Consider the following 15316-nt stretch of genomic DNA (forward strand, 5'->3'; position numbering starts at 1 on the left):
AAAAAAAAAAAAAAAGACTACTATAAATTGATACCTGGTTAAAATTTTTCTCTTGAAAATATATATAAATTTGATAGATTTTTTAAACTAGATAAGGCATGTACCTAGAGTAAAATTCAAAAGGCAAAAGCAGGTTTTCTATCCATACTAGTGCCCTAGCCATTCTCAAGGCAAATACCATTACCTGCCTTAAGTAGCCTGCTGGAGATATTTGATCCATACTCTCTTTTATGTGAATACATGTTTTACACATGTTAACATACTATGCATGCAGATTTGTACCTTTTCTCACAATATACCTTAGAGATTGTCCCATATCCGTATACTTATTGAGTTACCTTTTTAAACAGCTGCGTGTATTCCAATATGCATAGCATAATCCAATTAAATAGAGCCCTATTGAAGAACATTTGGGTCGCTCCTTATCTTTGGCTGTCATCAGCAGTGCTGCAGTAAATATTTTTATGTATACATCATTTTGACAGGTGGTAATATATTCAAGGATAAACTCCTAAAAGAGAAATTCCTAGATCACTTGGCATGGACATTTTAAATTTAGATAGATAGTGCTAGAGAAATAACGCTCTCTGTGACTTAACTGTGCTCCATTCCACTTTACCTGGCTGGACATCTGACCCTTTCTAAATATGTTAACCAGGCCTCCTTAATATGTAAAATATTAGTTAATTTGTGAGAAATTTATTTTAAATTATTAGTTTAAATTAAAACAATTTTTTAACCAACAGGCTTCCTTCGTATTTTCTTTGATTTGGTCCATTGGAGGGAGTTGTGATACAGAGGGTCGGATTGTTTTTGACACCTTCCTACGGTTAATCATAATGGGAAGAGACGTAAACAACCCAGTGCCAGACTCTGTGGGTAAATGGGAATGCCACTTTGATGAAAAAGGCCTGGTCTATGACTACATGTATGAGGTATGATATAAAATACTTGGCATGGTAAGTTACAAAACACAAAGTCTTGGGTCGGCAGGGAAAACTGGGTTCCCAGTTGTTTTGACCCCTGTGGTTGGTGTTTTAGTCCCTTCTCTTTAGCTTCTCCTCCTTTAACTTGTGGACAGTGTAGATAACTTTCTTTAAGGATATTTTATAATTTCAGATTTAAGTTAAATATATTTTCTCCACTTAAAAATAATAATTTATGGGTTGCTGGGTGTCTGACTCTTGATTTTGGCTCAGGTCATGATCTCTCTGTGCAGACATACGATCTGTGGAGGGCTTTGTTACAACTTTAACTAAATCTCGGGATTTATAGATAGAGAAGCATGCCTAGAAAGGTGAGTGGCTAGCAGAGCCAGGACTTGAATCCAGCTCTCCTGACTACTAGTGTGGAAATCTTTCCCCAACACCATACTAATATAGAATTTTAAGAATATGGCCAGAAAGAGAGAGAGAGAGAGAGAGAGAGAGAGAGAGAGAGAGAGATTCATCTTCATTAGTCATAGTGGGAAGTAAAAAAAAAATCTCTAAAACTAAAAAATCAAGAGATGATCACACAATTAGATTCTTTGAGTTGGAGGTGAATCCCAAAATGTCCAGCTTAAAGAGGCAAAGTTAGTTGCTACTGGAGAGGAGAAAACGAGAGTGGGAAACTGCTCTTTTTCTTAACCTTTGTAAAAGTTTTAACTCTAAAATATGTGCATATGTAACTTTGATAAAAATAAAAGCTAAAACCTAAAAAAAAATAAGAATATGAATTACTAAAGACATATACACTCAAACTTGGAAAATTACCACCATCCAGACACATACCATATACATACACAATTTGCTGGAAAACAGGAAAAGATTTTTCAATGCCAGCCATAGCACTGAAGCAGGGGGATAATTAATCCAAAGATAAATGTGTGTTTCTTTAAATAGGGTGGTGGATTCATAGGTGCTTATTAATCTACCTCATGACTATAAAATGTCATGTATGTTATTTTAGATGAATTACTCCTACAGAAAGTTTTTATTATTATGATAGACTAGGGTTTTTAAAAGCGAATATGATAACAGTATGTTAAAAAGAGACTTTCAGATATCAAGGGCATGATTCTATTTTAAAACTTATGTTCTCTTGTAGTTGAAAAACCGAGGTCGCTGGGTCCACTGGAATGAATTAATTAAAAGTGCTTATCTAGGAGAAAAACATGTCAAGATTCAAGATATAATAGTCCCTACAATGGACACAATTAGATATACATTTCTAATGGATTTGAGTATTACCTATGCAAAGTAAGAAACTCTTATGAAAATGCATTTTAAATATAACAGTGCCATTCTAATAGGATCATAGGATTTTTGAAGTAAACATAAAGGTAATCCATTTTCAGATAATGGAGACCCTCGGGGACTAACTGACATGCTAGCAGTGACTTCTGTTACTAGTGGTAAACCTAACATCCAGGTTTTTCTCCTGCCTACTCCAGAAAATTACCCGCCATATTTGTTGCCTCATAAACGACTTTATATTTCTTGTATTTGTAACAGCAGACTAAAAGTCAGTTGCAGTTGGTGAAAGGCATGCATTCTACTCACAAGTTTGATATGCTCCTGAGTATCAGACACACTATGATCCACAACCTCCCACTTAAAATTTTTCAAGTATGTCCTATGCCAGTTCTTCATAGCTTAAGATGAATGTGGAGATCTCAGACTTAAATCAGAAGAGCCCATCAAAGAAGAGGACAGGAAACTGATCAAAAGTCTAGTCTGTACTGTAGGCATATTCATACCAACTTTCTTAATAACATTTCTGTAGTTATTTTTCTTTTAAAACATTAGGCATAATTTATCATTGATGCTATTTATTTTTTTTTTAATTTTTTTTTTCAACGTTTATTTATTTTGGGGACAGAGAGAGACAGAGCATGAACGGGCGAGGGGCAGAGAGAGAGGGAGACACAGAATCGGAAACAGGCTCCAGGCTCTGAGCCATCAGCCCAGAGCCTGACGCGGGGCTCGAACCCACGGACCGCGAGATCGTGACCTAGCTGAAGTCGGATGCTTAACCGACTGCGCCACCCAGGCGCCCCTCATTGATGCTATTTAAATGAGACAAGCTTACATAGTGTGCATGAATGTCATGGTTTATTTGTTTTTGGTGAAGAATCTGTTTTTACGTGAATTTTGTGACAGTTTTATCTTTTTAATTAAAGAAAAAACAGAAAAAAATAGCCCGTGAGGTACATTATTTCTATTATTAGATTAAAAAATTTTTTAATCCAGTATAGTTAACATACAGTGTTATACGTTAGTTTCAGGTTTACAATATAGTGATTCAAAACTTCTATACATTACTCAGTGCTTATTTGTTAAAATTTTACACGTAGAGGCTAATATTGAAAAGAAAAAGGAACGGAAGGCACTTGCCAATTCTGGGGATATCCTAGTATAAGAATTATTTTCCCCTTTTGTGCCATGAACCATTTGTCAGAATAATGCTTTTTTAAAATGTTTTTATTATTTTTTAGAATAATGCTTTTAAATGAATACATACAAATACAAAATTGTGAAGGAAAGGACATATTGAAATACATTTACTAAAATATTGAACAAATTTGACCTATGTTTGTGTAATTCATGTTTGTTGACACATTAAGATCGATGATCTAGCAGTGAGTCTGATGCCCATCACAATTTTGAAGAAGTAATAAGCATAAGTGATATTTTTGAGATATCTGTAACCATTGTAATATTTAGAATATTATCTGTGATTTCTATTGGTGACAAAGACACAGGTACTATTGATACAATCGCTCCATTTTAGTTAAGGATAGTAAAAGCAAAGATACAACTTTTTTGTCATCCAAGTTCACAGATTCTCTGAACGCTCGGAATTTCTTCCATTGGTCCTGGGCCCCAAGTTAAGAACAGTATTTTATTTTATTTATTTTTTAATTTTTTTAATGTTTATTTTTGAGAGACAGAGCATGAGCAGGGGAGGGGCAGAGAGCGAGAGAGGCACAGAACACAAAGCAGGCTCGAGGCTCTGAGCTGTCAGCATGGAGCCCGAGGTGGGACACAAACTCACAAACTGCGAGATCATGACCTGAGCAGAAGTCAGATGCTCAACCAACTGAGTCACCCAGGTGCCCCAAGAACAGGATTTTATTAAAAAAATTTTTTTTAACAAATAGTTGTCTATAAGGCAAGTGTTACTCAGACTGAAACATGTAGATGAAGTTTCAGGGGCCACCATAGTTTTTTTTTTTTCTTTTTCTAATTTCTATTTAATTTATTTTTTTAATTTACATCCAAGTTAGCATATAGTGTAACAATGATTTCTGGAGTGGATTCCTTAATGCCCCTTGCCCTTTTAGCCTGTCTCCCTTCCCACAACCCCTCTAGCAACCCTCTGTTTTCCATATTTAAGAGTCTTTTATGTTTTTGTCCCCCTCCCTGTTTTTATATTATTTATGCCTCCCTTCCATTATGTTCATCTGTTTTGTATCTTAAAGTCCTTATATGAGTGAAGTCATATGATATTTCTCTTTCTCTGACTGACTTATTTTGCTTAGCATAATAGCCTCTAGTTCCATCCACGTAGTTGCAAATGGCAAGATTTCATTCTTTTTGATTGCTGAGTAATACTCCATCGTGTGTATGTGTATATATATATATATATATATATATATATATACACACACACACACACACATACACACACACCACATCTTCTTTATCCATTCATCCATTGATAGACATTTGGGCTCTTTCCATACTTTGGCTATTGTTGATAGCAGTGCTGTAAACATTGGGGTATGTGTGACCCTATGAATCAGCATTCCTGTATCCTTTGGGTAAATTCCTAGTAGTGGAACTCCTGGGTCATAGGGTAGTTTTATTTTTAATTTTTTGAGGAACTTCCATACTGTTTTCCAGAGTGGCTGCACCAGTTTGCATTTCCACCAGCAGCACAAAAGAGATCCTCTTTCTCCGCATCCTCACCAACATCTGTTGTTGCCTGAGTTGTTAATGTTAGCCATTCTGACAGGTGTGAGGTGGTATCTCCTTGTGGTTTTGATTTGTATTTCCCAGAGGATGAGTGATGTTGAGCATTTTTTCATGTGTCGGTTGGCCATCTGGATGTCTTCTTTGGAGAAATGTCTATTCATGTCTTCTGCCCATTTCTTCACTGGATTATTTGTGCTTTGGGTGTTGAGTTTGAGAAGTTCTTGATAGATTTAGATACTAACCCTTTATCTGATATGTCATTTGCAAATATCTTCTCCCATTCTGTTGGTTGCCTTTTAGTTTTGCTGATTTTTCCTTCACTGTGTAGAAGCTTTTTATTTTGATGAGATCCCAATAGTTCATTTTTGCTTTTGTTTCCCTTGCCTCTGGAGACCTGTTGAGTGAGAAGTTGCTGCAGCCAAGGTCAAAGAGGTTTTGCCTGCTTTCTCCTCAAGGATTTTGATGGCTTCCTGTCTTACATTGAGGTCTTTCATCCATTTTGAGTTCATTTTTGTGTATGGTGTAAGAAAGTGGTCCAGGTTCATTCTTCTGGTCCAGTTTTCCCAGCACCACTTGCTGAAGAGGCTGTCTTTATTCCATTGGATATTCTTTCCTGCTTTGTCAAAGATTAGTTGGCCATATGTTTGTGGGTCCATTTCTGGGTTCTCTATTCTGTTCCATTGATCGGAGTGTCTGTTCTTGTGCCTGTATGGGCCACTGTAGTTCTAAAAGAACTTTAATTTTATGGTGCTTCAGTGATAATTTTTAAAATTAATATTAGCATAATTTGGGTCCCTTAGATGACCGTGTACAACAGGACACTGCTTCTCAGCTTTAGCATCCATCCTTGTGTTTGTCTTTATGTACTGTGGGGTGCCAAATTATCACTCAGAGTGTCGGTATTTAATTTTTAATTCTAAACAAGATTTCCACTGTGATTCCCCACAGTTCTGTGGACATAAATTCATAGGATTTTTTTTCCTTTTTAAATTAGTTATGATCACTCAAGAATGAGAAACCCTGGGGCTTCTGGGTAGCTTAGTCAGTTAAGTTTCTGACTTTGGCTCAGGTTCATGGATTTGAGCCCCACATCCAGCTCTCTGTTGTCAGCACAGAGCCTGCTTCAGATCCTCTGTTCCCCTATCTCTTTGCCCCTCCCCACTTGCACTGTCTCTCTCAAAAATAAATAAAACATTAAATAAAAAAAAGAATGAGAAACTCTGCTTGAGGCCCCACTGAATTGAGAATTCCTTAGAGTTTACTTTTAGACAAGTGTTTCTTTTTTTTTTTTAATTTTTTAATGTTTATTTATTCTTGAGAGAGAAACAGAGACAGAGTGTGAGTGGGGGAGGGTCAGAGAGAGAGGGAGACACAGAATCTGAAGCAGGCTCCAGGCTCTGAGCTGTCAGCACAGAGCCCGACGTGGCACTTTAGACAAATGTTTCTAAAGGCTATTCTAAAATGCTATTTTAGATTCTAAAATCCGGTTAAGAGGTATATATCACTATTAGCTTTAGACTTCATGGTCACCTAGTTTTTACTAACTGTGAAACAGCCTAATCCTATCTTACTGTCTCACCTTATTAGTCTCTTCCACATTGCACCCCCTTGCCCGTACCTCCAACTGAAAGTACAAAAATACATCCCTTTTCTGAGGAGACAAACTTTAGCTTTCTTTTCTGAAAAGCAAAGCATGTTATTACTTGTTTATGAGTGGTTTTGCATATAGTAATGTTACATCTGTCCAAACAATAGTTTGATAGTATTCAAGTCTCAGTAACAGTAAACGAAGTGTGTGCCAGTCCTCACTTTTTTTCAGTCTTACATGATTAAAACATGAATTTTTAGATGAAGGTGATTTGATTATTTAAGTTTGCAACCAATTTCAGCCTTCTTCAGTAAAAATGTTATTCTGTCTTTTTCCCTTTCAAATGATATGTTCATTGTTTTCATAAAGGCCATTGCTTTTTGTGGGTCCAACCGGTACAGGAAAATCAGTGTATGTGAAGGATAAACTAATGAATCACTTGGAAAAGGACCAGTATTTCCCTTTTTATATTAATTTCTCTGCACGGACCAGTGCCAACCAGGTTCAGGTTAGTTTAAAGCCAGAAACATGGGTCAATAATGAACTTTTTTACCTTATTTGATTAGTTTTTAAAATTGTATATTAAGGGTGGGAGGGAGGGTGATGGGTATAGAGGAGGGCATCTTTTGGGATGAGCACTGGGTGTTGTATGGAAACCAATTTGATAATAAATTATGAGCAGCTGTGTAAATCTTCTATAAATTTAAGTAAAACTAAAGAACTCTTGGTTTTTGCATTATAAGTAAGTTTCTGGGTTTTTTTTTTTAATTTTTTAATTTATTTTTGAGAAAGAGCACAAGTGGGAGCAGGGGAGGGACAGAGAGAGGGGAACAGAAGATCCTAAGTGGGCTCTGTGCTGACAGCAGGGAGCCAGATGTGGGGCTCCATGACCTGAGTGGAAGTCAGGGGCTTAATTGCTTAATCGGCTGAGCCACCCAGGCACCCCTATAAGTAAGGTTTTAAAAACAAGTTTTAAAGCAAAAGTTCAAGAGAGCATTTTTAAAAAATTTATGTTCCCATCTGTATTAATTAAATTTTGGGGTTGAATATTGATTTTTATTTTAAACTTGCCTATTTAAAAACAAAGGATAAGAGGCACCCCAGTTGAGGCGCCTGGGTGGCTCAATCGGTTAAGCAACCAACTCTTGATTTTGGCTCAGATCATGATCTTATGGTTCCTGGGATGGATCCCCACATCTGGCTCTGTGCTGATATTAGTGGGGACTGCTTGGGATTCTCTCTCTTCTGCTTTCTCTGCCCCTTCCTTGCTCATGCACACATGTGTGCACTCTCTCTCAAATAAATTTTGAAAACATAAAAGGACACCAACATAATAATGTTGGAACCACATTCAAAGGAACATTTTTGCATGATTGCTAAATTATTGAGCTTTGTCATCCTTTTTTATAAGCACCAGAAGAAGCCACAGTTGATTTCTTAACTGTAGAAGACACCAGGGGAGAGAAAAAGAAATTTCAACTGTTCTTTTTAAACTTTCCTTGAGGGTCCCTAAGGGTGTTGAAGCTCTGTCCATGAAAGATCTTTCAAACTGTGGATTTTTGTATGATCTTCGGTGACAATAGGTGACAGGAACCTAGCAGCTGGGTATCCCCATCTTTGTGCCAAGTTTAAAGTACTGCATGAGACCCTTTCTAGTCACCATTTTATTTTATTTATTTTATTTTTTTTTTCAACGTTTATTTATTTTTGGGAAAGAGAGAGACAGAGCATGAACGGGGGAGGGGCAGAGAGAGAGGGAGACACAGAATCGGAAGCAGGCTCCAGGCTCTGAGCCATCAGCCCAGAGCCTGACGAGGGGCTCAAACTCACAGACCGCGAGATCGTGACCTGGCTGAAGTCGGACGCTTAACCGACTGCGCCACCCAGGCGCCCCTCTAGTCACCATTTTAATCATCCATGCCTAAATTCATGTGTGTCCATTCTCACCTGACCTAGGGGACTCATTTCTGTTGTTTTAAGCCTATAGAATTCCCTTAATTTCAAAGTCGTATAAATTTAGATTCGTGCTTTTAGACATTAAGTTAAAGTTAATAGGTATGTTGAGGTATCCAATGAGGAAAATATTTTGCATTTGTGTGCAATATAAATATATAAATAGGTATGTATGTAACAATTCTGAGCCCATAGAAGGATTTCAGTAAATGCTTTTTGATGTTGAATATAAGGTTTGATATCACCCTAAAAATGAATAAATATAAACACACACAAGAGTGCTTCTTGTCATTATTTCCTTATACAGTTAGACTGTAAATTCTTTTTTTTCCCCCTAATGTTACGTATGGCTTTAAATACTACTCTTCTTTATATTTTAGAATATTATTATGGCTAGATTGGATAAAAGACGCAAAGGAGTTTTTGGACCACCTATGGGAAAGAAGTGTGTAATTTTTATAGATGACATGAATATGCCTGCATTGGAGAAATACGGAGCTCAACCTCCTATTGAATTATTACGACAATTTTTTGACTGTGGGAACTGGTAACTATTTAACTGAAGTTTTAATTAGCCATGCTAAAGTCATTTTTGTTCTCTTTTTCTATTTGACTCACATCAAAGTAATACATGTTTTCAATATTTATGGGAAAAAAACGGTTGCTTAGATTTTCCTCTACAGAAATTTTTAGAAGACTTTTCTATACCTTTTGATGACGTTCTGTCCTCTGAACGTGTGAGTTAGATTACTGGGATGGGTAATCCGGTATTGGAAATGTATTTATTCAATAATGTAGTAAACTCTTTCCTTTTCAACTATTATTTTCAGTCACTGAAAATAACTTACAGATTACATCTTTCAAAGTTCCATTCTCCCAGGGCTGAGAATTTGTGGGTAGACTTCAAACTAAGGAACTATAATCAGCACCCTATGCCTCTGCTGCTTTAAATTTCTGTATTTTATGTGACTGCCATATCTCTGAGATAGGACTGCCATATCTTTGAGAAAGATTTGTCAAAACCATTTTGGTTTTGACAGCAATTTCATAGATAATTCTTCCGCTCCCTCCATCCCATTTTTATGATGATATGATTAGTTTCCAATATGTGAGATATTGTATTTTTTTTTTATATTTTTTTTCAACGTTTTTTATTTATTTTTGGGACAGAGAGAGGCAGAGCATGAACAGGGGAGGGGCAGAGAGAGAGGGAGACACAGAATCGGAAACAGGCTCCAGGCTCTGAGCCACCAGCCCAGAGCCTGACGCGGGGCTCGAACTCACGGACCGCGAGATCGTGACCTGGCTGAAGTCGGACGCTTAACCGACTGCGCCACCCAGGCGCCCCGAGATATTGTATTTTTTAGTTAGGATTAGTAACTCTTCATTCCCTCCTCTTAAATATACTTCCCTAAGGCCCCAGTATGCATGGTTTTTCGTTTGTTTGTTTGTTTGTTTGTTTGTTAATCAAAGGCAAGGGTAGACTAATGTTGAAGCTAAGTCATATTTTTGAAATACATTTTTTTAATTTATATATGAAATTTATTGTCAAATTGGTTTCCATACAACACCCAGTGCTCATCCCAAAAGGTGCCCTCCTCAATACCCATCACCCACCCTCTCCTCCCTCCCACCCCCCATCAACCCTCAGTTTGCTCTCAGTTCTCAACAGTCTCTTATGCTTTGGCTCTCTCCCACTCTAACCTCTTTTTTTTTTTTTTTCCTTCCCCTCCCCCATGGGTTCCTGTTAAGTTTCTCAGGATCCACATAAGAGTGAAACCATATGGTATCTGTCTTTCTCTGTATGGCTTATTTCACTTAGCATCACACTCTCCAGTTCCATCCACGTTGCTACAAAAGGCCATATTTCATTTTTTCTCATTGCCACGTAGTATTCCATAGTGTATATAAACCACAATTTCTTTATCCATTCATCAGTTGATGGACATTTAGGCTCTTTCCATAATTTGGCTATTGTTGAGAGTGCTGCTATGAACATTGGGGTACAAGTGCCCCTATGCATCAGTACTCCTGTGTCCCTTGGATAAATTCCTAGCAGTGCTATTGCTGGGTCATAGGGTAGGTCTATTTTTAATTTTCTGAGGAACCTCCACACTGCTTTCCAGAGTGGCTGCACCAATTTGCATTCCCACCAACAGTGCAAGAGGGTTCCCGTTTCTCCACATCCTCTCCAGCATCTATAGTCTCCTGATTTGTTCATTTTGGCCACTCTGACTGGCGTGAGGTGATACCTGAGTGTGGTTTTGATTTGTATTTCCCTGATAAGGAGCGACGCTGAACATCTTTTCATGTGCCTGTTGGCCATCCGGATGTCTTCTTTAGAGAAGTGTCTATTCATGTTTTCTGCCCATTTCTTCACTGGGTTATTTGCTTTTCGGGTGTGGAGTTTGGTGAGCTCTTTATAGATTTTGGAGACTAGCCCTTTGTCCGATATGTCATTTGCAAAGATCTTTTCCCATTCCGTTGGTTGCCTTTTAGTTTTGTTGGTTGTTTCCTTTGCTGTGCAGAAGCTTTTTATCTTCATAAGGTCCCAGTAATTCACTTTTGCTTTTAATTCCCTTGCCTTTGGGGATGTGTCGAGTAAGAGATTGCTACGGCTGAGGTCAGAGAGGTCTTTTCCTGCTTTCTCCTCTAAGGTTTTGATGGTTTCCTGTCTCACATTCAGGTCCTTTATCCATTTTGAGTTTATTTTTGTGAATGGTGTGAGAAAGTGGTCTAGTTTCAACCTTCTGCATGTTGCTGTCCAGTTCTCCCAGCACCATTTGTTAAAGAGACTGTCTTTTTTCCATTGGATGTTCTTTCCTGCTTTGTCAAAGATGAGTTGGCCATACGTTTGTGGGTCTAGTTCTGGGGTTTCTATTCTATTCCATTGGTCTATGTGTCTGTTTTTGTGCCAATACCATGCTGTCTTGATGATGACAGCTTTGTGGTATAGGCTAAAGTCTGGGATTGTGATGCCTCCTGCTTTGGTCTTCTTCTTCAAAATTACTTTGGCTATTAGGGGTGAAATACATTTTTGTTATTACTACAGACCCTTGGAATCCTGCCTCCAGGAGATAACTCCTATTCCTTCAAGGTGTTTTTTTTCTATACAAATACATTTTTATTTTAAAAAACAGACATGTTGGGGCGCCTGGGTGGCGCAGTCGGTTAAGCGTCTGACTTCAGCCAGGTCACGATCTCGCGGTCCGTGAGTTCGAGCCCCGCGTCGGGCTCTGGGCTGATGGCTCAGAGCCTGGAGCCTGTTTCCGATTCTGTGTCTCCCTCTCTCTCTGCCCCTCCCCCATTCATGCTCTGTCTCTCTCTGTCCCCAAAATAAATTAAAAAAAAAAACGTTGAAAAAAAAAATTTAAAAAACAGACATGTTATACAATGTTTTATAACTTATTTTCACTTAAAAATTTATCTTGAGCACCTATTCATGTTGTTTATTTCATTCATTTTATTGGCCTTTTATTTTTTCATTTCATTGGCTTTTAATACAATTTAGTTGTGTAGATCCTGCCATAATTTATTTAACAAGCCCCCTACTGATAGTTATTAGGGTAGTTGCCAAAAACCAAGTCATATTTTCATACTTTTTGTTAGGAGTACTATTAACTAAGGACTGCCTATAAAGATTTCTCCCACATTCCCTGCCCCCTTTTTGTAAGAACTTCAGTATTAAAGGACTTAATGGCCTGTTAGAAATAGGCACATTTTCACTCTGGTTCCAACTACGTTGAGCCATTTATATATTCCTTTCTGATTAAAACTTCTTTGGAGCTTTGCTATTCCCCCATTGTGTCTCTCTTTACATAACAAAAGCATTACAGGTACTATTTAGGCATCTTTATGTGCTCTGAAGATAAGATGTGAGATACGAAAACAAAATCAGGACTTTGCTGTAAGTAACTGGATGACTATATAATTTATTGTTCGGACTGGGACATTCCTAAGCACAAAAGGGGAGTGTTATTAATAATGACTCCAGGGGCACCTGGGTGGCTCAGTCGGTTAAGAGGCCGACTTTGGCTCAGGTCATGATCTCACGGTCGGTGAGTTCGAGCCCCGCGTCGGGCTCTGTGCTGACAGCTCAGAGCCTGGAGCCTGTTTCAGATTCTGTGTCTCCCTCTCTCTCTGCCCCTCCCCTGTTCAAGCTCTGTCTCTCTCTGTCTCAAAAATAAATAAATGTTAAAAAAATAATAATAATAATGACTCCAGGCAAGCACAAACCAGAATTGTCCTAGGCAAAATGGCATATGTGGTCACCCTACCTATAACCAGCTACAAACAAGAATGATCTCTCATCCATGCTTCTGGATTTGGAGTGAGGGAGGAAAAAGTAGAGAGTCAAACTGGAAAGGGAAGGGTAAAATGAAAGGACATTATAGATACCCAGAATTTGGCAACAGAATTAGTGTCACTGGAAGGAGAAATAGGACACTGCTTTAAAAAACATTCTCTTCTGGGGCCCGTGGGTGGCTCAGTTGGTTAAGCATCCGACTTAGCTCAGGTCATGATCTTGTGGTCAGTGAGTTCCAGCCCCGCGTTGGATTCTGTGCTGACAGCTCACAGCATGGAGACTCCTTTGGATTATGTGTCTCTGGCTGTCTCTGCCCCTGCCCCACTTGCACTCTGTCTCTCTCAAAAATACATAAACATTAAAAAACACACACCACACACATTCTCTTCACAGACTGGTGGTTGCCTGAGGCAGGGGTTGGGGGATGGGTGAAATAGGTGAAGGGAGTCATAAGGTTATGTCATAAGCCATAAGTTTCCAGTTATATAATGGGTAAGTCTGAGGGATGTAATGGATAGCATGGTGAATATAGTTAATAATACTGTATTGCATGTTTGAAAGTAGCTAGGAGAGTGGATTTTGAAAGTTACCACAAGAAAAATTTTGTCATCATGTGTAGTGATGGATGTTAACTTGACTTACTGGGGTAATTGTTTTGCAATATATACAAATATGGAATCATTATGTTGTGCACCTGAAAGGAATATAATGTTATATCAAATAAAAAAATATTTTTAATTATTTTTGTTTTTCTACTCCAAGCATTTTCTAGGGTTCTTCCCTTTATTTATTTAAAACAAATTTTAAATGTTTGTTTATTTTTGAGAGAGAGAGGCGGGGGAGGGGCAGAGAGAGAGGGAGACAGAATCCGAAGCAGGCTCCAGGCTCTGAGCTGTAGGCATGAAGCCCAATGCAGGGCTGAAACCCACGAACCAGGAGACCATGACCTGAGCTAAAGTTGGACACTCAACTGACTGAGCCATCCAGTACCCCTAGGGTTCTTTCTTTTAGAGACGCTAAAATCAGATTACATTTCTAGGCAGATCAACATTTCATTCTATCTTTACTGGCTTATAACTGATTGCTTTGGAATTTTTATGTGCTTTCAAGGTATGACCTTAAGGATACAAGTAAAATCACATTGGTTGACATAGAGCTGATGGCTGCCATGGGCCCTCCAGGTGGTGGAAGAAATCCAGTCACTCCTCGTTTTATTCGACATTTCAACATCTGCTCTATTAATACTTTCAGTGACGAAACTATGGTCCGAATCTTCTCCTCAATTGTAGCATTCTACCTTAGGACTCATGAGTTTCCTCCAGAGTACTTTTTAATTGGGAACCAACTTGTCAGTGGGACAATGGAGGTGAGCACATAATGCAACATAAAATGTTTTAGTATTTCGTATATTCCTCATTTGGTCCTTTTTTTTTTTTAACATTTTTTTCTTAGTCATTTACTTTGGTCTTCGGTATCTAAGAAACTGTTAAGGAGGCTTGAGAACAGGAAGATCAGAGGCTTTGAAATCAGGGAATCTAACTGGGTTTGAGCCTTGATTGCCATTTCCTAGCTATAAGTGGCCTAGAGAAAGTAATTTGAACTTCTAGAAACTCAGTTTTTTAATCACTAAAATGGAAGATAGCACCTATTTCACAAGGTTGTTATAAGGAAATAATTTAGAATCAGTATCTGCCACACCACAGGGGTTTCCCTAATTGTTAGGTTTCTACCCTGGTGTTTATGGATTTTTTTCTTCCCTTCTAATCTGCATGTTTGTCTTTAAAAAGAAATAGAGGGAGTGCCTGGCTGGCTTATTTGGTAGAGCATGCAACTCTTGATCTTGGGGTTGTGAGTTCTAGCCCCACATTGGGCATAGAGCCTAGATAGATAGATAGGGAGATAAATAGGGGAGATAGATAGGGAGATAGGGAGATGGTGAGGTTGGGGGACTTTAGCTTATGAATGCATCCTTTTTAGTCATACAACATAATTTAGGAGTAGCAGTGAAAAAATATAATAGTAAGGAAACACAAGGGTGGGAACAGAAAACAAGACTGCCTAATGGCTTTGCATAATTCAGGGTGTGTTATCTGCCTCTACTCAGAGGGCATAGCCAGCCTCATCACCAATGGTAAAAGGGAAAATTGTATATAAGGTAAGTGAGTGATAGATCACTGAACTAAGCTTTCTGGAGCGTTGATAAAGTGGGGTTCACTGTGGGATCACTGCAACCAGAAGCACAAAACTCCCTAGAATCATTCCATCAGTTTCCGAGAGCATCGTGTCTTTCTGAAGTTTCTCCCTTACTCTGGTGGAAAATTTGTGCTGTTAAAATAGAGAAACTATGAGCAAAGGGATAGTGCATTGAAAGTACTAAACTTATTCTGATACAGAAAAGTTCTTCTATTTATAAAATATGTTATATGTATTTTAGACATCTCCTGGAAAAAGAAGGGAGTTGGTGAGGCAGAAAGGGATCCTTTTTTTTTTTTTTTTTTTTTTTTTTTT

General features: G+C 38.2%; 1 protein-coding gene across 4 annotated transcripts in view; it reads left to right on the top strand.

Annotated features, from left to right (window-relative positions):
- Nucleotides 1-15316, top strand: part of DNAH12 (dynein axonemal heavy chain 12) — a 218839-nt gene that overhangs the window by 101718 nt on the left and 101805 nt on the right. For all 4 annotated transcript variants that reach the window (XM_040454701.1, XM_040454703.1, XM_040454702.1 and 1 more), the window contains 5 exons: nt 747-935; nt 2089-2240; nt 6919-7057; nt 8883-9049; nt 13919-14174. In XM_040454701.1, coding sequence (XP_040310635.1) covers nt 747-935; nt 2089-2240; nt 6919-7057; nt 8883-9049; nt 13919-14174 — 903 coding nt within the window. The remainder of the gene's footprint in view (nt 1-746; nt 936-2088; nt 2241-6918; nt 7058-8882; nt 9050-13918; nt 14175-15316) is intronic.

The sequence above is a fragment of the Herpailurus yagouaroundi genome, unplaced genomic scaffold (genome assembly GCF_014898765.1).
Source record: "Herpailurus yagouaroundi ecotype Mexico unplaced genomic scaffold, PumYag 213, whole genome shotgun sequence".
NCBI classification, from domain to species: domain Eukaryota; kingdom Metazoa; phylum Chordata; class Mammalia; order Carnivora; family Felidae; genus Herpailurus; species Herpailurus yagouaroundi.